Below are 27,997 nucleotides of genomic sequence, written 5' to 3'. Positions count from 1 at the left end.
TATAGTAACAGTTGTGATCTACACTCAAATCCAGTAGGTGGCGGTAATGCGCCTAAAAGCTGTTTGTCGACCGCCATTAAATAACTGTAGAAGAAGAAACAGCCCGTTCTTCTGGTGCTAGAAAGCTGCTGTTGTAGAAAACAGTGAACCCGAGACATTAGTAGCGTTGAGAAAGTGTTCATTTGTTACTGTCGTAAGTGTTCATTTGTTACTGTCGTCTGTAGGTAAGTGTTCATCTGAATGAACTATTAACGTATTTACGCTTCACCACGAATAACTCTGCTAATATCTGCTGCTGAGCTCATAGTGTTAGCTAATTTATCTGATGTTCGACTAACCGTCCCAGGTTCAAATAGCGTTTTTATTGTTGGATTTAAACTAAACATCGGTTTTAGGAGAAGAGGAGATGTTGGTACGAAGCAAGAAACACATATTTATTTCCATTCACTTACACGTGAGACACAAATAAAACAAACACATCCTGCCAGTAGAAATGTCTCATGTGCATTCAGTGTCTGAGCACTGAGGTTAATTAACATGCTCATCTGTAACGTTACACACTATAAATGCAGAAATACAGGTTTTTATTCAAGTGCAGATGTTTGTTAAACAGTTAAAGGGGAAACATACAGAGTGAAGACACTACTGTTAACTGTGTGCCCTTGTTATATGTGGACAGTGAATATATGTGCAAATAACTCCACAAACTAATACTAGTAGTTTTCTTTTTGTGTTGATTTTCTACAGATGTACCTTAACATTACCACAGGGATTTAAATCTGTGTATAATCAGTGGTGTTTGGTTTAGAAGTGCATTTTTATGTTGATTTGCTTTTATATTTGCGTAGTTTTCCTACACTACACAAATATACACTCTAAGTATTCTCAGTCAACTTATTTCAGGATCTCAAAGATATAGAGCTGAAACATTTAGTCCATTGATAGATTGAGGGAAAGTTAGAAAGAAGGGCTACTACTTTAAGAGTAGAATCATTTAAGTCTGTTTTCGAGCAAAAATATCAAATGTTAACTATTTCCAGCTCCTCGGTTGTTTGGATTAGTCTGATATTCTTCTTATGTTGTAGTAAAATACATTTCTTTAGATTTCAGCAAGCAATTTTAAGATTAAACTTTGGGTTTATGGAAATTGTGAAGGGCATCTTTCACTATTTTATCACATTTTATAAACAAAAATGATGAATCAAGGAAATGATAAGTAGAAAAAGAGGTAATAAGAATAATCAGTCAGTGGCAGCCCTAATATGGTGTGTGTGTGTGTGTGTGTTTGTTTGTTTGCACTTGACTGGGTCAAAATTGGGGACTTTCATCAGCACACACACACCAAATCCCCAATTAGACTTAATTTTTTATTGAATTCGACATGCTCCAAAATGTATTTTGGTCTTAAAATCTCAATTGTCCCTGAAATTGACTTTTTTCATAAAAATTGTGTAAAACTCTGCATTGCCCCCTAGTAGAAGTGTGTGGAATTGCCTAGGACCCACAGGTAACCCCCATTATGCCTGATTATAAAGCCGTGTAGCAGCAACTCAAGAACTCCCTTTAGTCTAAACATGCAATGACACTGTATTTATACTGTAAACTTATACTGTACATTTAAACTAATATTTTTTATTTATACTATTCTTGCATTTAACACATTTATACATCCCATTTCTCAGAATTATTATTTACACTTTTATATATTGATGTAAGATGCACATATTTTTTTTACAAATCTCTTATTTTCTTATTTTTCTAATTTCTATTTTTTCTGTATATAATGTTATATAATGTTATTTTTATTTATTTATTTTTTAACATATTTCTTATTCTCTACGTTCTTATTAGTTCTCTATATGTATATATATTTCTATTCTTGAATGGGAGCAACTGTAACGTGACCCAATTTTCCCTCTGGGATCTATAAAGTATGACTGATTCTGATTCTGATGATAGCTTAGCAAAATACAGCTTGGCTCTGAAATGAACATTCCTACAGCAGAACATTAGCAATATGTATATGTGTGTGTGTGTGTGTGTGTGTGTGTGTGTGTGTGTGTGTGTGTGTGTGTGTGTGTGTGTGTGTGTGTGTGTGTGTGTTCAGGCTGGGGGTATCTGTAATATGTTCTTATACAATCTGACCACAGTTCCTCAACTTATGTCTACTACTCTGTTTCCTCAGCTTCATTATCTGGGCTTCAGCACACATATCCACACACACTCTGAGGGAAATGACAGAGCCACGCAACCCAGGGATGTCCTCCATCCCTCAGACAGCCCCTGTACACACTGACTCCACCTCCCCGGCCGTAGAGATGGACCCAGTAGAGTACACCCTTCGGAAACGGCTCCCCCGAAAACTCCCCAAAAGACGGAACGATGTCTACGTCAACATGAAGACTGATTTCCGGGCCCAGCTGGCACGTTGTCAGAAACTGCTGGAAGGTGGGGGTCACAGGGAGATCTGTGTCCATGGCCTGGGCCTGGCCATCAACAGAGCTATCAACATTGCCCTTCAGCTGCAGGCCAGCAGCCAGGGGGCGCTGCAGCTGGCAGCCAACACCTCCACAGTAGAGCTTGTGGATGACCTGGAACCTGAGGACCCTGATGAGGCTGGGGAGCCCATGACACGTACACGCAACAACTCGGCCATTCATATTAAGGTTTTCTACCCTGACCCACAGTGACTTGGATAGAGGTTTCCCTGATGTGTGTCAGGCAGAGGTTCTCTATTAGTCCTGTTTGTTGCCTCATTAATCAGTAGACACATATTACAGAGTTATCTGATGGGGCTGAGTGTGTGGAGACCTATGACGGCAGCAGCAGAATGGAGCGACATACAGTGTGTTGGCTGTACATGTATCAGTAAACTGTGTAGGAATACTCCAGTTGGACTGAATATATTATGCTCTTTTGTCACGAGTTTTGTGTCTTGTCAAAAATTGTTAGTGTCATGACTTTTTATGTTTGCATGTCTTGAAGCAACAGTGATGTTTGCCAGATGAAACCTCAGTGTAATTTAATACTTGTAGACATGGCTGTGCCAAATGTAAATGTACAAGTGTCTTTAATTTTAAGGCCTAAGAGCTGCACAATGTCTGTTTTTAAATGTGGAAATATTTATCAAAAACTGAGAAATCCTAAGTTTACAATTCAGGCAGGTGTTGTTGTAGTGAACGTCCACTAGATGTCAGTAGTTTGCTACACATACACATGCCAGGATGTTATCATTCAGCAACCTTGCTTCCATGGCACCATGTGGCAACAACTTACTCTCAAATAATGTTTATAGCATGAGTTCAGCTGAGGGTTAGAGAGACTGTCAAAGTCTATTTAATTTGGTTTCAGATATTTAACTGCAGGTGGTGTTAATGTGTTAATGGGCAGCTTTCATGAAAACTATGTGTTTGATTTGTGGACAAAAATAAAATTAGCTGGAATGTCTAATTCTTAAGCATTTATTTAACTATCATCTAGATTTGGTGATAGTTACTGCTGAATGACACTAACCTGCTGAATGACACTAACCTAAAACCAATGAAGACTGTTATAGCATCTTGTATTTAAGCATCTGAACTGCAGTAACTTGTCTATTAACATAACTGACTGGAGCAAGACACAGATAATGAATGAAAGGACAGACTTCCCCTTGTTGTGTTTCCATCTATCCTTTCTTTATCCAACAATAATATTTTGTATTTAAATAGCAAATTATACAGTGATGGGACAAAACAATGCAAAAAAACAGGAAAGAAAACATGTACAAACATCCTTAAAAACATCTTGCACTTGCACAACACGGTATAAAAATACGGAAAACAACAAGGAAGAACACTTAACTAGTTTGAAATGGTTGAGCATCCACTTTACAGAAAGCCGCAGGTTCCCAGGACTAACTGATTGCCTTTCTGCCGGCTGATGACGAACAATAGAGAGGGGGCAGAGACAGTGTTAGCGTCAGATTCTGGAAAACTATTTGCACTTACAGGATGTGAACTGTAATGGCAAAACATGGCTGGCTATCAGTGTAGACTCTGGTTGAGTGTTGGTTAGACAGATAATAACAAAGCAGCTTCACAGTTCTCATGTAACCCTCCACCCTCCTCCTCACTGACCTTTTGCTCCCTCGTTCACTGTAACTGAACCACTGCATTAACTTTATAGTCCTTCTTTCTGTTATTTGGAAGAAATACTCAGTGTGAAACAAACAGCTAGTTGGGTACATACAATCTTAATAAAAAAAAAAAGGAAGACAGCAGCGTTGCACATGTTGCACATCATTGCAAATGATGTCAACAAACACCTTTGCGCAAGTGTTCAGTGTTACACATGAGAACATGAGCCCAACTAAAATCCTAAAGATCCGACACAAAAAATACAAAGACTGGAGCTTAAAAGTAGAAAATCTGTATAAATAGCAATTATACAACTTATAAAATATATTAACATTATATTAACAAATCTAATAAAAGAGACTGTTTCTGTGAGGCATGGTTGAACAATGTTAAAGGCATGTGGGTCAGGCTTCATTCATTTTTGCAGTGATATTGGAAATAGATGCCCTGTCGCAACCTAACAGGCCTCCAACTTCTAGGTGCAATCAATACTTTCTAGGTGTTCCACTCCACAGTTCACTCTAAAGATATGAGTGTAGGGGTCAGACTCACTGGAAACAGACACATACACACTACGTACAGATTTAAACTTGCAGTCTTAACTCACACACACAAGTACATCCACACACAAAGTGCAAGAGCAGTGCTTCCCAAAGGCCTCATTTTGGTCATTGTGTGCTTCACCATGTCAATGTCTGACATCTACATTTCAAGGTGCAGTCATCTCCTGTCCATCCAAAGCCCAGCTGGGACTGTCCTTTCCTTTCAGCTTGCTCCAGTTACACAAGGATGGCTGTGTCTTTCTTACTGCTTCCAGCAGCCAGCAAGCAGGTCAAAAGTGTCAAGTCCCTCCTCTTCCCTCAGAAACACAAATCAGCTTTGCCTGGAGTAGGGAGATGAGCTGATCAGCTGACATCTTGCTGACAAGCCTGTGCAGCCGAAAGAAGGAGGTGCACTTTGCCTCGCAGGAAGTTGACATGAACTTGAAGCAAATCTGTTGCTGAGGACACCCTCCATGTCCCCTCAAGTCCTGCTGCACTTGCTGGTGGGGTATATTCCTGAAAGAGAATACAAACAAAAATGTTGCTCTTATCTTTATTTGGAAAGTTAATCTTTTTTTTAGTGTTTCCTCCACTTTCAATTGGCATCTCAAAAACCTGTGCTACAATATGCTACATTTTCCCCAGCAGGGGGAAAATGTAGCACTTCCCTTTTTATAGTATAGTTAAACCTTCAGATATCCACACAATTCCACTATATCATCAGTGTCAATTTGATCTTGTCTCTGATGTTGACTGAATCATGGTATTGAAAAGATCAATTTTCTTTCTTCTCAATTGTTTCTTTTCATTCAAAATCTGTCCTGGTTTTCCATGAGTGTAAGAACCCTGTTAACTGTTCCCAGTTTAAAATGATGAAACATGTATTTCAGTGACCCTTGAGCCTGAACACAGGCTGCTCTTCAGCTTTAGTTTGTCTTTCTGCAAGGCCTGAGTTTTGACCTGAATGATTCATTTCAAAGGCTGTGTAAGAACAAGCCTGTACAGCAGCATTAGTGCCCACAGCCTTATCATGAAAAACTTCCAGAGAATGTCCCATGACATCCCTCCGTTTCTCTATTACCAGAGAAACCATTATTATTTACTTACAGGAAACTCAGGTTGAGCTCAAGTGTGAGGATGTCAAATAGGCAAAGAAGCACCGGCTGTAATAACCTGGGGCCAATTAATATAATCAATCAGAGAGATTATTCTCATTACATTGTTTACTTTATCACTGCACACAATTATCAGTTACAGCACACCACATCTTAGAGAATCCAGCAAAAATGTGGACCTATGTTAAGTACTTGGTTTACTGTGGAGCATTTGTATACTGATACAACAGAGTTTCTCAGAATATCCTGCTTTTGGACTCACTGAACAGAAATCAAACCTTTTGCTTATCACCCCAAAACTACTAAATGCAACCTTTTGTAAGCAGAGAACGATGAACCACTTAGAAAAGTGGTCAAGAACAGGTGTAAAAGACAAACAACAGAAGAGAGAGAGAGAGAGAGAGAGAGAGACATCTTTTCAGGAGAACATCTTTGACTCATCTCAAGTGGGGTGGTGAAAAGAGTTACGCAGTAAAATGTGCCAAAAGTTGGGTGAGCATTCCTATGGAAGCCCAATATACACGATTGATGTTCTGACCCATCATTAGGCCCTGCATCTATGTTGTATCTGCTTAGGCTAACATGCATTGTCTGGCCCCATTGACTTGATAGGCAGTATCATCTGAAAGCCAGTGACTTGACCAACCACCATCACTGTTTATCTAGTTCCACTTGTCTTACCAATAGACACTAGTTAGTAACCCCTCTGGTCTCTACTCTCATCAGGAGGGCACTCTCTCAATAACTGGTGTTTTGTTGAGTTGAGCCCATGAAACTGAGATCATTGTGTGTGTTCCAGTGTCCCAAAACAACTCCCCTCTTTACCTTCACCCACAGACTCAACACAGCCCTCTGAAGTGAAGCAAGTGATACTCACTGGACTTTGGCTGACGTGAAGTGTCTATGTTTGCTTGGTTTTTACAGGCACTTCCGTATTATTGAATGTGGAGCCTTGAGAAAAATCAGTTTCCCAGTCGTAATTACAACTTGGATGTTGATATAAACATTATTTACAAGTCGGAAACTCGTAATTAAGATAACTCTGAGCCACCAAATAAACCAATCTTCTTGAGCAACCCACCTTAACATTCAACAAAGCATTCACCTGTCTATGATATCACCGGCTAAATTCAACAGTTAACATCATGCTTGCTATGGTTAAGCCAATACAGCATGTTAAGCTAACAACTAGCAGCATGCTGGTGGTGATGTTAGCAAGCTGCTCAAACAAACTAACAAAACATCTTTAGCTACATCATCCTAGCAAGCAACACAACATACACTTCTGTTTGTAACATCACCTGTTCACATGGTAAGATTCTGCACTTACATATCTTTTGTTCCAGTCACTAACCTTTCTTCTTACCCTTATTAATATCTCAACTAGATAATAGTCATGTGCGGACAGGTGACAAATTAAAGGAAAAACCAACATAAAGTTTCTTAGGTGGTGGGCCACCAAGTGCCACCAGAACAGCTTCAATGCATCTTGGCATTGATTCTACAAGTCTCTGAACTCTTCTGGAGGGATGAACACCATTCTTCCAAAAGATATTCCCTCATTTGGTGTTTTGATGATGGTGGTGGAGAGTGCTGTCTAAAACTGTCGAAAATCTCCCATAGGTGTTCAATTGGGTTGAAACCTGGTGACTGTGAAGGCCATAGCATATGATTCACATCATTTTCATACTTATCAAACCATTCAGTGACCCCGCGTGCCCTGTGCATTGGGGCAGTGTCATCCTGGAAGAGACCACTCCCATAAGGATAGAAATGTTTCATCATAGGATAAAGGTGATCATTCAGAACAACTTTGTATTGATTTGCAGTGACCCTTCCCTTTAAGGGGACAAGTGGACCCAAACCATGGCAGTAAAATGCCCCCCAAAGCATAACAGAGCCACCGGATCCCATCACTGTAGGGGCCTTAACCTAACATTCAGGCCTGTATGGATTTTTCCTTTAATTTGTCAACTGTCTGTATATGATCCTTCAGGATTTTAAAAGGTCTAAATGAATCCTTCAATGTGAATTACATTTATTTTGGAATGTGCCAGTTTATTTAGATTAAGGTTTTTCATTCATTTTGTTCTAATTAGGCTTTTCTCTTACTAGGTGGCAAAAAAATGCAAGTAATGGAGCTGCAGTTGTTTTGAACCTTGTACCTTTGAACCTGCTGTAACTCACCTGGATGTTGAGGCTACGCAGCACAGCATTGATGCTAAGCAGATTTCTGATGGAGTTGTCTATGTGGCTGTGCAGTGCTGTGTTGGTGACTGAGGTTCGTAGCAAACTGAGGGCCTGTTGTAAAAGCCATAAGCCACACTGCACCTCCTGGGCTTGCTCCAATGCCTTGCCAAAAAATTAAGAGAAGGCGAGAGTTTAAGAGTCTCATCATGTAAGCGATATGGAACAAATACAGCAGGTGATCAGCACTCTCCTAAAGTTACAGGAGGTCCCTCAAATAAACCTGTGGTGAAAATTATATCTAGGATTGTCCAAAAAGTATGATTCTAAGTAGACATTTGTTGTTAAAAGATTATACACTAAAAGGCAGCACATTTCTATGAGGTAGCACACATACACTTTATAGACATTATATATCATTACATGTATGCATACATAGGAACCTAAATCTGTTGTCAGCTCTTAACACTCAAATGTTTTCAGTGGTTACTTACATTTTTCTTCTCCCAGACATCAAAGTCTACTGTGGTTTGGGGAACAGTGACAGACTCTGACAGGCTACATCCTTCTCTACATGACTTCTAAGGAAACAAGAGAGTAATAATGTTACAGTGTTTAGGGTACTTTTATCTAATGGTACATAAAACATTTTGTATGGGTGATTCCAGGACCATAGTATCTCAGCAGCAACCTTCACCTGCTCCTAGATCTGAATGCATGCATGCATTTTCCTCTCACCATAGCGACTTCTGCGTCTCGGGCTTCCTTAATGAAATGGTTCAGGACCCTCAGGTCACAGATCGGCTTCAGTGGGGATGGTAGGCCTGGCCGGGTCCACTCCAACACTATCAACAGCAAGGCAAGCAGTCCTGCCATCACAGATACAGCAGAGACAAAAATACAGTCACTCAATGGCTGCTGATAACTGAGCATCAAAACAGGAAGCTCAGTTGATCAGCGCTAGCAAGTAAGCAGCAGCTGTGAGACAAAATTTGGGACCCCTTTGACCTGTACGTAATTACATGAACTAACTTTTGCAGACTGACATGATCAGATTTGAGGGAGCAAGACCGTTCACAAGCTTTCTGCACTATGCCTCATGGTTGGGGTACTAATTTATCACTTAATGACCTTTACAGAACAATCACTCTACGAGAAAGTAGTGGTGAAGCTGATTTTCTTCCATTTGTTTCACTTATATGCATGATTGTGGAGTGATGGGATGTTTGAAGATGGCTCATGATCTTAAACAGCTGTTCTTCGGAGACTTCCTCATGCATTCAACAGTTAAACAAACTATTTGAAGGAGTGCAGTGTCAATACAGACACTCTATTCTGTGTGGATTTTACTGGGCAGGGTGTGTGTGTGTGTGTGTGTGTGTGTAAATCTGGGTAATTTCTAACAGTATCAAACAGTGTTCACCCAACTGTAGTTTTGTGATGTTGTGGGTGGGTGTGTACCAAAACAAAAAGTTCATGGTAAATCAGATGGTATATGTAGAGAAATGTGGGAAATTAACCAAGAATCAGAGCAATGGCAAATCAGTCTAAGGAAAGGTTTACTGTTGATGCATTCTCACTTTCATCAATACACTATGTTCAGATTCATATAGCCGTTATTATAGACTGGCCGTTATTATAGGTTTGGCTACAAGGCTTAACCTGGTCATGACCAGATCACCCTACAATACCATAATAAAAATATGATTTGTTTAAATCCCACTGATTAATGAAAACTCTTTTAGTATATTCTCTTTCAGTACAGTTTTTTTTTTAAAAAAAAAAAAGAAAAGCTAGGCTAAAAGCAATCCACTTATCAATTAACTTTTTTCACATTTTAAATGTATAGGGACCCCAAATCCTTAATAACAACTGTGTCTCTACCCACCACCCTCATCTAGTGACATCAGTTGAGGTCTTTCTATGTCTATTTCTTTCTAAATCTGGTGACTCTTCCATGCATACCTTCAGGGCTACCGATGTATGATTTTTATTTTTGAATTCAATTATCAACAAACACTTAGAGTACCAGTTACAAGTTTGGGCACACTTTCTCATTCAAGGGAATGGAAAGGTGTGTCCAAACTCGTGACTGGCACTGTAGTTGTCCTATATGTTGTCCTCTTCAATAGTTTATCAGATAACATACAGAATTAATGAAAAATGAGAAAAATATTAATGTTGCAGATTATTCATCCCCCGAACAAAATTACATTTTCTGTTCACCCACAGCAAGGACAGATGTTAATACCTTATACCAAACAATATCCTTTGATTTGCTGTGGATACTGCTTGCATTTATTTCTGTCATCTGGATAAATTAGCTGCTCAAGGATCAGTCTTTCATACACATTATTACATATAAGAAATTTCTGAATATAGGTGTCAAAGTTTTGCCAATATACAGTAAACATACACTTTGCATAGCAGTTGAGGATCGTTAGTGCTGTACTGTATATCATGTAGAATTGGCATGAGTCAGCATGATAAAGCAGTATTTTATTCATTTAGTTTCATTCTTGCATATGACACAAACAAAACCACATGATATCCGGGATTATGAACAGAAACCTGCAGATATAATGACAGTGCAGAAATGCCTGTAGCCTCGTTTAACCCTAATTATATATGGTGGTTCTATAATTGGGCCATTAGTCGGCTTTATTCAGAAATGCAGACATTACTTCCAACATCCAATGAATGCACAGCACACTCTGAACTCTAAGGATATACTTGGAAATGAATGGAAATGTTCTACTGTTGTGGGTCATGTGGGCATCCAGCCTCGTTCCTCTTTACCACATACTGAATGCACTCTTTCACAGCAGTCTAGATGCATGACGCACAAGGATGACAGAAAATACAGATGATCTTCCAAAGCAGACAGGTCAGATAAAGGCTAGATTAAGTTCTCAGACTCCCACTTAACTAGCACAAATTGAGCTGAACTGGAAAAACTACAACTGAGGGATAATAACAAATAATGTCAAGAATTATAATACCATTACTAGTACTACATTAGTAGTGGTCCTTAAAGAGGTCACTACTGTAATCAGCTTAACTTCCATGCAATATTTTCTCAAAAGACAGCGTCACTGAGGGGGGACTCTTAATGACACTTAGGATCTGTACTCTGTTTATCAAACTGCACATCTCACTCATATCACCCCTATGTCTCACATAAACCTTCTGTAAACTCTGTTTGTACATAGTGCTGGTGGTGTCCCACAACAAGCTAATAATTGCTCCATATACATTAGTAACCTTTTTTAGGCTCAGTGTTCCCCTCAGCAAGCACTTATAATCCTAGTAGATGCACATAAATAGTGTCATTGGGTGGACATGCATTTTGGTCATTCATAGTCTCATTGGAAATTATTACTTACTCATAATGAATACAAGCCATAACTATGGCAGGAAATTAAGACAGAATGGGACTTATTAGGAAGTATTTCACAGAAAATGAATCCTACTACACTGAGTCTGTTTTCATCCTGTTGACTTCTAAGTGGCTGCTCTAGTAAATTTATTGGGGGACTTTCATAGAATTTGTCCACTTCAGTGGACAAATCACAAACTTTTAAATCTTTTTCAGACCCCCTGTGATACTTGACATTTATACAAGCCCTGGAGGTCTTTCCACGTTATTATTCAAGAGCAAAACATTAGATCAACAATGTGGTCCCAAGTATACTAATGTAGGATGCACACTTAAATAATTTTTAACATATACTATTTATGTACTAGTTGGAGAAGCAAAGCGATATCTGCATAGACAAACTAATGGCCTCCTTTCCATACATTCTTACATTTTTCATTTCCCAAAATGCGATCACTTTGTTAAAGAAGTGTGTGTGACTCAGCTTGAGGATTAACTGTGACCTTTTCACCTCCACCACTGCCTACGTGAGAATGCATCAATCTAAACTGTGTAAACACACACATACACTCTCTGCATTCTCACCATGGTGGTGGAATTTGCAGTCCAGGACTGTGGCCAAACTAAAAGATAACAGCTTTGTCTGCCAACATCGGCTGCCAAAACCATGTTGCTATTTTAAATTGGAAGCAGCAGTCCACAAGTGGTGGTACTTTGGATAATGGCAAGCGTTACACCAGGTATGTGACAGATGCTTTGGAAAGGTGGCGGGATGCTCACATGAGGTGATGCCTTTGATATGCTATTTTAACCAACTCGTGTCAAACAGGTGCACAGACAGCGCTCGGCAATTTAAACCAACTAGTTGGGGTAGTCGTAATGACTAAATGACACAGTGGGCCGATGAGGAGATGCTATTTAAAGCACATCTCAGTGGTGGGAGGATTGCTTTTGAATCCTTTCAATCCCCCTCTCCTCATTTGAACATGTCTTCCCCATGACAAAGTGCAGACTTGTAAGTAACTAGATATCAAATGACACAGGTGTGACATAATTTCCTGTTTGACTTCACTGGAATCCCTTATAGCTGTCAGCCTTTGATAAACTCTTGCTCTTTTCTGCTGACACACGTATGTGACGACTGTGCCAAGAACTGCAGATTCAGCTTTCGCATTCAGTAATCTTAACTTTCCAGTCTGCTGAGTCATGCTAGATCCTCTGGAGATGATTTTGTAGCTTACAGTAACAGGAAATAATACATCTTTAGAATGAGTGGGAAAAACTCCCACACAGATTAAGCGCTGTGCTCAGCTCACTAATGTTCAGGACCAACATGATGCCTTGAATCAGTTTCATCATCTGCTTCAAAAAGATGTCTGAATAGTGCCTACTCTCCCAGTTGCCTGATTAGGTTTCTTCAGTGTCTATCACCTGACAGTAATTTTGTTTCATTTAGAAGTGACATTTCAATAGCTTAAATTATTAATTGTTATTGAGAGGCTTGTAGTTTGGCAGTATAGCTTGATGTACAGCAGCATTCTAGGAGGTGGCATTAAACAATCTATTTCCATGAACTGTGGTGAATAAATACAATCCTGTACCATGCAGAAATAAGTCTTAGAATATGTGGGATGTGGAGTTTGGCACAAATCAGAGAACAGGCATAACTGTTCAAAAAACCCAAACCTCCAGAAATGCCTTAAATAATCTCAATATTCACCTCAATATTCACCTATACATCTAGAGCCTATATAATCAATGTGATGAACGTGTTTTAAAATACTGAGCACAGAGACAGTTTGCAGCATTCACACAAAGTTACCTGACTAGGTAATATTACAAGGGCGCTTACCTCTACCCGTTTTCTGCAACATTCGCAAACAGGTGCCGCATCTTTTAAAATCATTGTGAAAAATTAAATATTTGCCCAAGCGTGACGGCTCAAAATAAAGGCACCAGTGAAATCCAACAAGTCCAGCATACACCCAAGTGCTCTGCTGCCAGCGCTAGTCCGACCCGCATGTAGGTCTGTGTCAAAAAGATCTGCGCTGCGGGTGAGAGCAGTCACCTACCAGACTTTGCATCACTGCTGTGCTTTGGCTAAACCTTTTATTTGCCTCCCCTAAGGATATAGCGATAACGTGATAGCCCGCAAGGACGAGGACGCGCCTTTTTACGCACCACGGTGAGCGATTAAACATCAACCCATGCATGCAGTCCCCCTTTGCGTAAAGCGTGAAAATAGACTAACTACTAAAGCTAGTGTACAGAGAAAAAACATGAAGGCATGTCCATAACTCACTGGGAATCTCCATAGCGGTATCCGCATAGCCCCTCATAGGGTCCTCGCGGTTTGGCCCATAGGTCCGTCTATTGCCCATTAATTGGAAACGAAGCTCTTTTGTGGATCTCCTGCACTTATCCGGTAGGTGTTTCTAAAAACTGATCCTGTTTGATTTTTTATTGATGACTTTGAAAATAAAGTTGCATTGTTTCTATGATGACAATCAAAACTACCTCCTCCCTTAAGGCAAATTGTTTTCTTTCATTGTTATCCAAATAATAGGCAATCTCTGTTTATAAAACACTGGTCCTAAAAAGTAAATAATGTCTCAAAAACGACGTGCGGAGACTTCCCATCCATTGTTCTGATGATTTTCAGAAACGGTCATTACAGTAGTATAGGTTAAAAAAAACTGAAAGATTTATTGTCGATAAATATCAAATGAAAAATTTAGTTCTGATTGTCAAAATGATAAGGTTTTTAATATAGGACTATCACTGCTATCTGTCATATGCCACGGTGCACTATTGACCACAGAGGGTAAATAGTGACAGAAATCAAACTTTGCCCTAAATGGACGTTTTTCATGAATTTTTCCATCATCTGAAATATGGCTTTGAGATGAAATATGTATACTGATTAAGCATGTACAATATTTGTTAGTTATAGCATATCAATGAACACTGTAACTGCTGAGATGCCACACTGCCAGTCCAGTCGGTAAATACATGACGCACAGGTGTAACTTTAAACACCCAGCTCCTCTTTCCCACTGTGAGATCCTCAAATGGTTACTGCTTGTGATCATCCAAAACTTTCACCTTAATGTCGTCACCGAGACGGTCGTGCCTCAAGGTCGTTGAAATTTTTTTTTCAAGGCAGGATACATTAGATTACAGCACGTGCCTTTAACAGTATGTTGCTATTAAAAGAAACCAGCCAGAGGGTTAACACTGACACTTTCATTTCCAGTCTTAACTACTTAATCAACTAGTCGTATCACACAAAGGCGCTACAAATAAATAAATAAAAAGGTCTGTTGATGTGCAGCTCCAAAAGATAAATTACAGGTGGTTGAGGGCAGCGGTGGAAAAAAAAAGTAAACGTCACTCAGTAAGATAAGAGATAAGATCAGTAGACTCAACTATTCTGCAAAGGTTGGTAAATTGTCTTTCCTGAATAGTCTAGTTTATTTTGTTATGATTCTTTTTTCTTTGAATTTCTGTTCATTTTCTATTATTATTATTATTATTATTATTATTATTATTATTATTTGTGTTGTGAACTGTAAAAGAGGAGCAGGTTAAACTTGAACTTATAAGTTATGTATGGTCAGTGATACGGTGGCTCTACATACAAGCAGGTGACATGTTAGGCAGTGTTTTCCACCACCACCATCAAAACACCAAATGAGGGAAGATCTTTAGAAGAATTATGTTCATCCCTCCACCTAGTGGGGCCCAACACCTTTCGGAGAAATGTGCTTCCTCTGAACTTGCTGGGGCCTCCTTGGTGTATTTTCTCTGTACCTGTACAGAGTACATATTCACTTATTTCACTGTATTCCAGTTGTCATTATTTCCTGCTGTGTGAGGAACACCAGCTTTGCAAATTTCAATTGAAAAATGTTTATGACACACATCATCTTGTGATGCACCTGGACACGTCATCAGCGATGTTACCCGGGGTCACTGGGTGTCTCAAGTCTTTCAGATACCAGATACCAGATACCCTCACCCAGGCGACCCAGCAGGGGTTGATCAAGCCCCAGCTTGTGTCCAGGTAGCACTACCCTACCCACGGCTCTCGTCTCCTGACCCACAGCCACCTTGATGCAACTTCTGCTGCCTTGGTGGCCAACTTGATGGCCCTTTGCCTACTGGCCCCTGTGATGCCCAGCATGCTGTAAGCCCTGCAGAGGGACTGGCCTGTGAACCCTCTGCATCCCAGCTCAATGGGCTCTCACTTGCCACGTGTTGCTTTGGCATTCTTCCACTAGCTCAGTGTACTTTGCCCTTTTCCTCTCTTTGGCCTCCTCAATGCAGTCTTTCCAGGGAATGGTGAGCTCCAGGAGAATGAGCTGCTTGGAGGCTTCCGAGATCAGCACCATGTCTGGCCTTAGCGTTGTTGTGGCAACAGTTTCTAGGAACTTCAGTTGCTTCCCCAGGTCAACTTTCAGCTCCCAGTCTTGTGCCATTGCTAGCAGACCAGAGGAGGTGGTCCTGGTAGCTGATGTTAGCCTCTTCCCAGCCCCGACAAAAGGGATGGTCTTCTTTATGGGACAGAGATGCTTTCAGTGGACAATCCCACTACAGATTGTGTCCGCTATGGCCTTCGGGACTTGGTCATGGTGCCAGTGGTAGCGCCCCTCACTCAGGGCCTTCAAACAGCAGCTGAGTATGTGCTCCAGGGTTCCTCTCTTCAGGCACAGAGGGCAATCTGGTGACTCCAATTTCCCCAGCAAAACAAGTTAGATGGACTTGGTAGAACGTCATAGACCGCCTGGATTAAGAATTTTATTTGATGGGGCTCAGCTTTCCATAGCTCAGCCCATGAGACTTTGCACTCCACTGCTCCCATCTTGTCCAGACTCCCTGCTGCATTCCAATCATCCTGCTGTCTCGCTCCTCCTCAACTGAAACTTACACCTTGTCCTGAATTGGCGACCTCTTGTCCTTGCCCTGTGCCTTGTTGTAGCAAGGTGTTAAACTGCTACCTGGGCCAGCCCTTCCACGAGATACTGTGCCCAACAGCACTCTGTGCCTTAGCCGCAACTCAGAGATTGAAAAATGTCAATAAAGGCAAACACTTTAACAAAGTTTTCTTATCAAACCTACACAGTGTGTACAAAGTCAACATCGTGACAGAACAAATAGTCAGGAATTTAAAGCCCACTTGAAAAATCATTTCACACCTAACCACTCTGGACAATAGTTGTACAGATTTTGAAAATGCTAGTTTTGCAAAGTAAAATGTCTCAGAAGCACTTTTCTGGTTCAACTATTGGAAAGAAACTTGGTACTTGCAGTATTGGTTATAACGTACTGTAGGCCTAAAAGCAAGTTGTTTGGTTTTTCCCACCACTGTTTTTGTAAAACACACCACTTTGCATCTAGTTCAGTATGCATCCTTTGTGGTTTGTGCAGAATTATAGAGTTGTACCACTACTACATTTGAGAGTTCAAATTTGTAACACAGAATTCACAAATTGGCTGGTGATTGTGCAGTACAGTAATCAAAGTAATTAAAAAAAAACAACAATAAATGGCTGAACTACAGTATTTATACTGAAAAGTGTGTGCTCTCAAATTTGATCACCCAGATTTTTGTATAATGGATATTTTTTTAAATCTGATTTTCATTTTTCACATTCGGCAGATCAACAAGGTCATTAGAAGACTCATCACTCTTCTGCTGTGAGCACTTCCCTCCCATGACCTGATCTAGGACATACAAATTGTTACTAATATCCCTGATACACAGTATATTGGTCAAATGAACAAAACTGTCCCTAGAGCCAATGTTAAGAAGGAAATTAAGCCAGAATAATGTGAGATGTCAACATCTAGGAGATGCCTGGCCTGATGGCCAATAGACACTGGCTCCAAGAAAACTCCAACTGTATTGAAGTGACTGGGAAAATCCCAGACTTCTGCCATGAAATAAAAGGTGAGACAGTTCCACAATATGTTAGGCTGTGAATATATAACTTTCAACTTATGACAGTATTGATCTTGAACATTATTGTTTCATCAAGAAGTTATCAATGCCCTTTGGAGAAATATGTCTGGGAAATGGAGTCTAGTCTGAAAGAAACTTGTACTTCCAAGGTAACAAATGTTACACATTAATGCTATAGACAGACTTTTATCCAAGAAAACTTCTTTAAAATTTGTGACCAGGATTAGTTATAAGGATACAATGCAATTTACACATAATGTGATAATAATAACAATTATTTTTGCAGTATTCAAATACTGCAAATCCCCACCCCCTCTTGTGAAATCCTACCTCCGGTAAAAAAGAAATTTCAATGAACTTGATGACAGAATGACATTGGCCCCAACCGAGGTATGCGGAGTAGCAATGAGTTATCTGTGCCATCATCAAAACAAAGTTTCTGCTCTAGGAAGATGCAAGCTATTTCAAGAAATCTGTCAATATCAACTATTCTTAGAATAGTTGAGTCTTGATATGGCTTCCTTGTGATACAATGAAACAAATAGGCCCAAGACAAACACGAGGGAGCCAGGATGGCATTACTTACTTAGTGTACAATATTGTATTTTTATTAGCTTTGTGGATGCAGTTAGTTATCATTCATAAAAATAGACATGTTAACACATTGTGAATATCCAATGAAGAAAATTGATCAGCTGAGTGTAGGATATGTTAACAGATGTCATACATCAATGATATTTTCTGCACTTGTAATTCTTCACACAGGCGTGTTTATGGCCCATGTCTTCACCCCGACCCTTGACAGCCCTGTGGAGCCAGAGTAAAGGAAATACATTGAAATTTCCTGGAAGTCCCCTTTATGTGTCATCAAGGACGGGGTGTCTCCGAGGACCTACAGGAGGCTTTTCCATCAGACAGGAAGTAAAAGTATGTTTGCACATGCACTATCAGGAGCCAACATGCAATGTCAATTGACACACATAGCTTCACTCACTAAAATACTTGGAAACACTGATAAAACTTACACATTTGTATGCTTACCATTTCACAAGCCTATGTAACGTGCATTACAGCACACATACATACACAAGTGTGCGCACACAGCATGGTGAGAGGGTAAAAATATGTAAAACTACTGAAAATATTTCAATTGTAAAAAGAATATATTACAATATAAATATTAGATTATGTCTGATGTCAATATGAGCTACTAGGGAATTCATTGATCAGTGCTATAATATCCATTAATAAATTACCTTGTACCCAAGAGCCATGACAAATTCTCTAACATTTCTAGATTTTTCCATTGTTTCTCTTCTCAGAAGTGTGATACAAAAATGCCAAAAACTGAATGTCATAAGTGGAGGACTAATATGATTTTAATATACATTAAGCCCCCTCCTCTTTAATAAATTTACATATCTATACACCTTCTGATATGAGTCATCTTTATATTGGTCACTGCAGTGCTAAGCTCAAGACAATGTTGACAGATTGTTGCACTGTTTGCTCAAAGGACTGTTTGCTTACGTCTGAGCCAACATGAGAGAGAGGAGAGGGAGACAAGGTACGTGCTGCGAGCCATGCTTTGTGACAAGGGCAGGGGATTGGGGTGGGATGTGAGGGATGTGTGGGGAGTGCGGGGGCAGGGGAGTCCAGTCACAGTGACTCCTTGGTTGGAATGGTACACAGTTATTGAGTTTAGCATGATTTAAAAGAGCTAGGGAAATATAAAGTGGGGATGAAACCACATGCTCTTTTCCTGTGCCTCACTTACACTCACACTAGTTAATAAACAAAGATGGCCAGGGGTGATGCCAACAACCTAATGAGGGAGAGGCATACTATAAAGAGAGCAGTGAAAGTGCACAGATGTTATGCTAGTGTGCGTGTGTGTGTGTGTTTTGCATTCTGATCCCGGTTTTTGGCTCGCAGCCAGCTAGGTCTACTCCTCTGGCGCGACACAAGACAGGAAGCTGACATAAAAGAATGGGGGGGGCCGACTGTGAGGGACACAGGAGCCAAGACAGGAGCCACTGACGAGGTCGGAAGTTATTGTTTCAGCTTACAGACATCCACAGTGACAAGAATCTTATCACTCTGTTGAACTTATTGTGATCCCACGGTGATGGCCACAAGTGTGGAGAGCATTCCAGGACAGGAACCTCATCACTGGAGTTTCTCCCTGGCTAAATTTCTGTCTACTACATGTCTGTCATTTGGCCAATAAGTAAAGCACTTAACCTTGCAAATACTCCAGTGAAACTCCTTGCTCGCCAACAATACAACACGGTGGTTGCCAAAAAAAAAAAAAGACAGTGTGTAACTGTATAGACGACTCCTCGACTCCTCTTGCAACTATTCCTGCACAATGTAAAGAGAATTGTTTCATGTTTCATTGTTTAAGAATGGATTAAATACAAAATCAGTCATTCTTTGTCTAGTCATTCTCAACTACTACTAAAACAGTAAGTAGAGCCAAATATTTCATTAGATTGATCTGGAATTTTAGTCAGACAGAATGTAATCAACCAAGTACAAAACGTTCAACCGCTCATTAACTTTTCAGAATACTTAATTACTTACTTAATTTACAAATAATTGCTATTTGAAAAGGACTGAATCATAACTGGCCTTAATACCACCGAACCTACACTACCTGAAGCCAATGTGGAAGTACCATAAAGTGCAATACCACAGATGGCCACTAGATGCTAGCCCCAGTTGATTCCAATTCAAAAAGCATCAACTTCTCTCCAGAAATACTAAGTCAGTCACTTTTTTCAGTACATCAGTATGGTCACAATCGGTACTTTTGGGCACACTAATAAGTATGCTGGTGGTCATTTTGTAAATTATTGCTCCGCTAGTAAGATGTGAAGACTTGTAGTAGCTTTGATGTCTGCCGTGTGAGCATCGATTGACAGCTGTGACTGACAGTTGGCTCACCTGCTGCTCTCCCTGGCTCTGGGACTCGCACTGAGTCAGACTATTGTCCATAATGTTACTTAATTATGATACCTGCCCTGTTTGATAAGTATCAAGACATTAGCTAAAGTAGCTGACATTAACCCCAGTGTGCAGTGCTCGGTGTTCCCAGTAAACTAGCATTAGCTTCAGTCTTATCTTATACAGTCTATGACTGCCACCAACAACACCCCATCCTCCCTCTGATCTTTCTCCCTTCTTTTCATCTCTGCTGACCACAAATCAGTCCTCAGATATGTCCCTGTTTATCAGCTGACCTGTGAGCAATTCATTGGTTGTATTATCTTTTTTTTCATGTGCCTGGTATTCTTCCTGTTGCCAAGTTGCCTTGTGTGGTATTTCTTTCTACCGAGTTGCCTGAGCCTCACACCTTCTGTTATCCAATGGGCCTCTCATCACTTGTGATTTCCACTTCACACTCTTCTCCCCTCTTTTGGCTGTCCTGTCTGGTATTTCCCTGACTTGACAGTCCTGGCTGTAAACCCTGTACTGCTTGAGACTGCAGGTTTTACTTTTCAACTCAACCTTTAACCTGTATTCTGTACTGTGTGGATATGAACACACATTTTATAATGATGTGCACACATTGTTCTTTACTTTCTTTTAGTTTGTCTTTGGTTTGGTTGATTTATTTACAAATTCATGTCCAACAACTGGCCACATAATCATGATACACAATAAAACAATTGTCTAACATAAAGTGATAATCTGATTACTCCAGTGACTGTGTGCTTTAGAAATTTACAGCCATGGGAAGTGAGAGTAAAAACACTTGAGCATTCTTTGAGGCTCAACATCTCCCCTTTGCCTTCCTCTTATTTACCTTTTTTATTTCTCCATTTACACCAAAAGAAAGCCTTAAAAAGTATTCTGATCCAACCTTGCTGTTCTGACTGAAACCCACGTATTGTTTTGCATCCAACTAAGCCTTTCGCTTTTGCACCTTGTTTTTTCTCCAGTTGCATCTTAGTCAGCTCCACACAACAGCCTGCTGGTACTGTGAAGAAACACTCTCATTAGTTATGCTAGCTTTCACCCTGATAATCTCTGTAAATGCATTTCATTCTGTTCTCAAAAAACTCACAGTCATGGTTTCATATTGTGGTCATGTGATCAATGCTATGTATATCATTATGTGTGTGTTTTTTTTAATTAAGAGGACATGTCAGTGAAACTGTGTTGATCATGTCACAATTATATTTTTATTTTTGTTCAATTTATTACATAAAAAGTAGCTATGCCTTAATGTTTGCAGAAAATATTGTGTTTTTTTCCCCAAACAACACCAAAATATATTATTTATCAAGGGGTGCCAAAACTTTTGCATACGCCTGTATGCAGGAGGCAGGTGCAATGACTGAGAGGTAAAGGAAAGAATAGGGAGGGCCCTTTCATTGTGGACCTGGGCAGCAGACTGGCTTATAGAATGTGAATGCAACACAAGGAGATAGGGGGAATTTGAGTTGTTGCAGTACATTGGGAGGTACTGCCAACATATGTTAAGCACGTGTGAACACCCATGCAAGTCCAAGGCAGTGAGTGGGGTGCTAGATAAGACCACCTAATGACTTAAGTCCTGAAAGGAGACTTAAACCCTCACACTGGCAATGATTTGGACAACTAGAGTGGCATGTCTGAGGAATGGCATCCTTGTTCTGAACCTAAACAATGTTCAAAATGACCATAAACATTTACACTAAATTCCAGGATCACTCTGGAGTACTGTGCTACTCTTCTGAGCCATTTGGCTTTTAGTGAGTAAATTAATCTTGTTCACCGTGGGCACTGGAGTCAAATGCTCCTAGAGTCTTTTTGAAATTACAGTAGATCTTATCAAAATCTGGATAGTATCCAGCTCAGTGATTTAAGACACATCTTTGCCAATTTCATCTTTGTAGCATTATTAGGACAAGTTCTCTTTTGCACTCTAGATCAGTTTGCAGGAGAGTGCAATGCAGCTGAGGCCATGAAGCTTAATACTTCTGCATTAAGGGGATACAGTGTACATATAGCGGTGTAGCTGATATGCTCCTCCTCAAAACACAACCACACAGTAAGGCTACAGCCACTACAGAGTTACTGTGATTGGTCTGCTTAGGCTAATTGTATTTGCTTCTACAAGTTTCTGATGCTGGTGGAGACTGTTGAGAAACAGCAGGAAGCAAACTGAATCAAAACTCAATTATATTCTTCTTTTTAGAAACACACATTTAGTTAAAGACGTCTTCACTGCAAACCTTCTGCTCCCCATGACACCTGCCCTCGATCACAGTGAATGAAACAACAAATATGTCGTCTGCACTGAGCAGTAGATAGAATTTAAATTAAATTCAGCAATGAAACAACGTAAACTTTCCCACAGTTGCTCATATTCCAAAAGAAATGAAAGATTGTGAACACATTCACTGTGAGATCACAATCAACTTACTTGCAAGGGTGAGAAGAATTATCTGACTAACTGATAATTACGTACACTGGCTGCAAAAAAACATGGTTTAGACCAAGTTGTGGTGAGTAGAGAGCTGATGCATAAACAAAGCACTAGGTTTACCAGTAGATCTTTGTTTTAACCCTCAAGAGCTAGTGTGAGCTAATGTAAATCACAAAAGACCAAAAAAGTCTTCTGCTTGAAGTTGGTGACTCACTTTTTGTGATATAATAAAGAATGGACTTCAACAACCCTTAGTGTCCGAACATTTCCCTGTCTGTGCTGAAGGCGCCAACTGAGGAGGACATCAAACAACAAACAAAACATTATCTGATGGGCCATGCCAAGACCAACACTTGCATCATACACTCCAGTGGTACATTAAAGTCAGCACATTGCATATAACAGCACAGTAAAGTACTTGCCTCATAACATAAATGATACAAGGGGTGAAGAAAGGCTTAAATATGATAACTATTATATTAGAAATAAAAAAAACTTTTGTAAATAAATATTTTTCAAGGAAGGCACAACTGACAGAATACTATACAACTGAAAATGGATGGCCAGAAACTTAATTGCTACACCTGGTCTACATTAGAAACTCTGTGAAAGGTATGTCATATAATGAGCCATTACTGTAAGTGGATTCTAGGATCCAAGGATGCATACTACCCTTTACTGTGCACAGTTACAAAAAAAGCCACTGACTATGAGAAGCACACTGTCAATTCTCCTGCTAGATCAAAACATTTCAACTAACCCTAAAAACAACAACAATATTAAAAAAAACAGAATCAAGCTGTCCTAAACAGAGCCAACAGAGATCTTATTTTTTTCTGTTTCTAAACTCACACACATCAAAAGTCACACCGCTGTTCAAACCACAACTTACAACATTACACAACAAAGCTTAATAGTATAGACTGTTATCTTGCTCAGTTTCAACTATTTCATTCAATAATGTTCTGCTCTACATGAGAATAACATGGGTCTTTGCTGATCTCAGTCACTTTGTGGAGCCATTTACAGAATTTGGATGACACAAAGGCCAGCATATCCTAAGCCCAGAAAAGATCCTCTTCAAAATGTCATAATTGGTTTAATTATGTTTATTATTTTTGGTCTTGCAGAAATACAGAGCAAGAAGCACTGTCATCCTGATGTCATGGACCAGATACTGCGCCATGAAACCTAACAGGTTTCCCATTTGGTCTGTCACATTTCCTCTCACGGGGCTAGATGAGTGTTACTACTGCAGACAGGGAACATAAAGCACATACAGTACATGGCTGCATGGCTGTCCTATTCTTACCCCAATGTCTGTTTATTCTAGTATGCTTGTTGCCTCCGAGATATTTTAGGTTCCATTGTAGTTCTTCAACCTCTTTGTGGAAATTCTTCGTGAGTTTGTTTTCATGGCTATCAATTTTCATAGCTCAAAGAAAAACTACCCATTCCTCAGTCATCATGTAACATAATTGGTCTAACCGACTCCAATGAGACACACATTTATAAATGGAATTTTTCTCCTCATCTCAAAGATTAAATTAAAACTACAACAACAAAAAACTACAAAAATAAAGTAAAGCCCCTACATGAAGAATGTTAACTTTAATGTATTCTCAAATTAATGTTCATAACAGTGTAGAAAGACTAAATCATCACCATGAAAATATGTTGTTAAGTCTGTTTCTCCTGTGGTCAGATCCAACTTCCACAGAATATGTAAGACTGACTGACCTGTTTTGGTTTAAGAGCTTCCTCAGTCAAAACAGGAACAGCAGTGTCTCACTGCCCTGGCATACAGCATGGAAGTATTATACTCCATACAAACACAGAGTTCAGATGGTTTGCAGCATGATATTGTAGTTGAAATGACAAAAATTAAGAGAAACAAAACAAGCTACACTAGTACCATTTAACTGACATGCAGTCTGAGGTGATGAACACTTTTGCCAGAGAAGAGAATAACTCTTCCTTACATTAGTTTATTACACCGTCCACTAAAGTCCACTACTTAGTTTACATAAGGGCAGTTTCATCTGTTCTGCTAACATTTTCTCTCTGTAATCAGCCGTGGTGTATGGGGGAGCTTTTGTGATGGCTATGGCAAAATACTGCTGCAGGGTTCCAGGGTTCAAAGTAATCAAGGAATAAATCCCACATGTAGGCACTTAAAATGTTGCTATTATAATTCTTATTTCAACTTCGATGATAAAAAGGAAAACAATATGTGCAAGATGTTTTCTTTTTATCAGTGTGTTCCTGTGGTTTCTGTCTCAATAGGCCCTCTACCTACCTAGGGTAAAGCTGGAAAAGACTCTTTAGTGATTGACAGACGGCCTGTCCAATGGTTGTGTGGCAGGGTGTAAAGTGGCCCAATTGTTGTGTCCTCCTCATGCTTCTTTTCTGTCAAATAAACATACACAACTGTCTTAATGTAACTGCACAGATTATGCATACATCATATGCACAAGCTACTACGGTCATGCTATTCTTTGCATTCCACACAACTGGTAAACATAACCTCAAAGATTATATGGGATGCATTTATTTGTCAAGGGCTGAGAAACCTGTTTCTGGGTGAGTTGTCCAGTCCTGCTGGTGTCCAGTGTGACCACTGTTCTTCTCTCCAGTCTGCCCAAAGCAGTCATTAGCATCACAACATTCACACAGAGCATTGTCTCCCTCTGTGGAACGCCAACTGAATGACAGAGAAACATCCTAATAACACACCTCATCTGTGATGCACCAGCTCATAAAATCTGCGTTACATCTGTGGATGTTAGAATCTGAAACTGAAAATTTCATATACAACCAAATCATGATAAACTGACTTACAACTGGAAGCCTAACCTGAATGTGGGCCTGTGAAAGAAGCAGGCTTTGTCAAAGTGAGTACGTGAGTTTTGTTTCAGAGTGGCCCTAAGGTGGCAACTGATGAAAATCTGGAAGAGAAAAGACAAATGAACAGAGTACATCTGATCCAGGATTCATTTCCATAAATATATTTAGGCTTTGATCGATTAGAAATGCTATAACACACAAGATGCAATGAGAAAAGTAAATAATCACAATAAAAAACACAAATAGCACCCTTTGTGCCACAATGAGGATCATTATCATTCTGAAAGTAATAAACTGGCTACTGTCCAATGAGGTGTTGTGACCTGTTCCCAAGACTCCTGCTTGAAGTGGAAGGCTTGGACACTAAAGCAGAGTCTGTTATCCTGCTTCCGACGAAGGAATTTAGATGAAGACCCAGGCAATACACTGTCTATGAGACATCTGTAATGGAAGAGCACACAAGCTGACATGATACCATGAAGTGCATCAAATTTAGACATGATGTTTCCAACCTAGCCTCCCTCCCAAACTAGTCAGATTAGTGTTGAAAGACGACCAAATTTAGCTGTGAGGATCCATCCAATAGATTTGAATTCTTGGATTGAGCACTAACAACAAGTAAGTGTTGTTCTGATTAATTATTCTTAGCCAGAAGAAAAGGCCAACCCGTGCTTAGTGATAAACTTGTAACTTGGCAAGGAGAGAGGGTCAGGCCTCAGTGTAGCGACACAGTAGTCAACATATACAGTGAGAAGAGGGTGCAGCGGGGCCTCCACACTGGCTTCCAGAAACACTGCTTCTCCCTGCTGGTAAACTGAGGAACTACGCAGCGAGGTACAGTCATCTGCATGAGAACAAAGAAACATTTTCTTTCTGCTAATTTAATGTGGATTTCAGATAGATTTAATATTGCCATATTACAGATCTTCCATTGATACAGTCTAGATACAATCAGATCCACCTGTCATGGTTCGAAGGGAGAAGTGCAGAAGGCCAAAGACACTGATAGTGGAGATCATGGGTAGCCAGGTTGGGGTTAATGGTTCTCCATTCACTGTCTGCTTCCTGTGCTGACACAAAGATAAAGGTGTAGGTCACATACAATAAGGTTGGATGACAGCTAAGTGCAACTCTTGAGTTCCTACAAAATTTGATGCAGCATAAGAAACATGATTCATGGAAAATGTTAACTATTTTGTTGGTGCATAAGAGTTTTTATCAATAATATGGTATATGCCTTACCTCTTATAATGGCACTCCACAGGTATGACAGAAGCTGCCCCTTTAACTATCACACTGCCTGTAGAGATGGGAACCACAGCGGGAAACAGCATCAGCTGGTTGGAGTACACAAGCCACTCACCATAAACCTGGACAGAAGCAATTACTAGGAAATAAGTGATGACAGAAAAATACAAAAAAAAAAAAAAAACCCAAAACAAAACAAAGCCTTCACAAAGTCATGACAACCATAATTAATGGCAACTACTGCAGCCATTTTGGTGGTTTATCACCATAACCCTAATTTAGGTAGCGCCAAGAACTATGTAGGGAATGCTGTGTAACATTATATATGAATTTAAGTAGTCAGTGTTAGTAGCAGTTTGTCTATATAAGTCTATGGCTAATGGGTATCACACTGTAAAGGTAGGTTAAATGTCCTATGCACTAATAATAGTGTAGTAATTTGGGGTGTTGCACAGTATTGCAGTACACTAATAGGATACGACAGGTATATGAATGTAATAATGACTTAACTATGAGAAAAATGTCGCTTTTGTATCTCTCAGCCAATTTGTGCTTCAGTATGACAGATTTTTGAATGGAGTGTGTCACTCTCTGTCTAGACAAAGGAAACGTTATTATCTGAATTGTCTGGCTTTTTCACTGCTAACTTCTCATTTCACCACACTGGCCTTACACTGGACTTGGTCCCACATTCCTGGAGCCCTACACTGATGACCATTTCAGACTCAGACGTCGGCTGTTTTGGCCCACAGGCGTCCTGCTGTGTTGAATTTGTTCCCAGTCGAAGATACTCAGGTTTGAACGGAATACGTCTCTCGTCGAAAAGCAGACGCTTAATGGTTAGTCTCACTTTGACTTCTCCGCATTTTATTGTAAGTCCAACGTTTTGCTGAGTTTCTACAGCATTTTCCCGAGCTAAAGAAACACCGCACACACACAGCAAAACAACCAAAACTGAGGCATATGTATATTTTCCCGGGGTCGCCATTTTTTTAAGTAAAACAACAAGCTGGAAATAAATTAATTAGCGTTAATACATTAGAGCCAGGTGCGTTAAGAAGTGTTGCGTTCGCGTGCCCTGCGTTTAATGCTGCTTTCAAAGTAGACACGTCACAAATCAGACATCCTGTATGGACAGCCAGAAAAGCCAGTAGCATTGCACTAGGCTAGCGCTTGA

The 27,997-nt window shown here is 39.9% G+C and overlaps 3 protein-coding genes and 1 long non-coding RNA gene across 10 annotated transcripts; 2 read left to right on the top strand and 2 right to left on the bottom strand.

The window, feature by feature from the left end:
- The first annotated feature begins 66 nt into the window (after positions 1–66).
- Positions 67–3,450, top strand: LOC122973398 (ribonuclease P protein subunit p20-like). 2 transcript variants are annotated; one of them, XM_044340867.1, is made up of 2 exons: positions 67–199; positions 2,184–3,450. In XM_044340867.1, the coding sequence occupies exon 2, from the start codon at positions 2,235–2,237 to the stop codon at positions 2,688–2,690; it is 456 nt and encodes a 151-aa protein (XP_044196802.1). In that variant the 5' UTR covers positions 67–199; positions 2,184–2,234; the 3' UTR covers positions 2,691–3,450. The 2 variants fall into 2 exon arrangements, with proteins under 2 accessions (XP_044196802.1, XP_044196801.1); XM_044340866.1 differs by having other exon boundaries at positions 72–224; positions 2,186–3,450.
- A 681-nt stretch (positions 3,451–4,131) lies between these two features.
- epoa (erythropoietin a) lies at positions 4,132–13,722 on the bottom strand. 2 transcript variants are annotated; one of them, XM_044340864.1, is made up of 5 exons: positions 13,644–13,722; positions 8,701–8,831; positions 8,457–8,543; positions 7,963–8,127; positions 4,132–5,176 (listed from the first exon to the last, which is right to left on the bottom strand). In XM_044340864.1, exons 1-5 carry the CDS (start codon positions 13,720–13,722, stop codon positions 5,024–5,026), a joined length of 615 nt encoding a protein of 204 aa, XP_044196799.1. In that variant the 3' UTR covers positions 4,132–5,023. The 2 variants fall into 2 exon arrangements, with proteins under 2 accessions (XP_044196799.1, XP_044196800.1); XM_044340865.1 differs by lacking the exon at positions 13,644–13,722 and adding an exon at positions 13,194–13,421.
- On the top strand, positions 13,444–21,359 carry LOC122973405. 5 transcript variants are annotated; one of them, XR_006400011.1, is made up of 4 exons: positions 13,448–13,526; positions 17,004–17,294; positions 18,072–18,233; positions 19,242–21,359. It is a non-coding gene; the product is annotated as an uncharacterized LOC122973405 (long non-coding RNA). The 5 variants fall into 5 exon arrangements; XR_006400009.1 differs by lacking the exon at positions 13,448–13,526 and adding an exon at positions 13,684–13,766; XR_006400012.1 differs by lacking the exon at positions 17,004–17,294 and having other exon boundaries at positions 13,444–13,526.
- Positions 17,893–27,862, bottom strand: LOC122973395 (zona pellucida sperm-binding protein 3-like). Its single transcript, XM_044340862.1, has 9 exons — positions 27,494–27,862; positions 26,815–26,942; positions 26,534–26,637; positions 26,239–26,416; positions 25,896–26,013; positions 25,582–25,673; positions 25,299–25,429; positions 25,025–25,134; positions 17,893–18,113 (listed from the first exon to the last, which is right to left on the bottom strand). The coding sequence occupies exons 1-8, from the start codon at positions 27,806–27,808 to the stop codon at positions 25,025–25,027; spliced, it is 1,176 nt and encodes a 391-aa protein (XP_044196797.1). The 5' UTR covers positions 27,809–27,862; the 3' UTR covers positions 17,893–18,113.
- Positions 27,863–27,997: the final 135 nt, after the last annotated feature.

The sequence above is a fragment of the Thunnus albacares genome, chromosome 22, assembly GCF_914725855.1.
Source record: "Thunnus albacares chromosome 22, fThuAlb1.1, whole genome shotgun sequence".
Classification (NCBI taxonomy): Eukaryota; Metazoa; Chordata; class Actinopteri; order Scombriformes; family Scombridae; genus Thunnus; species Thunnus albacares.
Note: the sequence above shows the minus strand (reverse complement) of the source record. Positions and strands in the feature narration are given on the sequence as shown.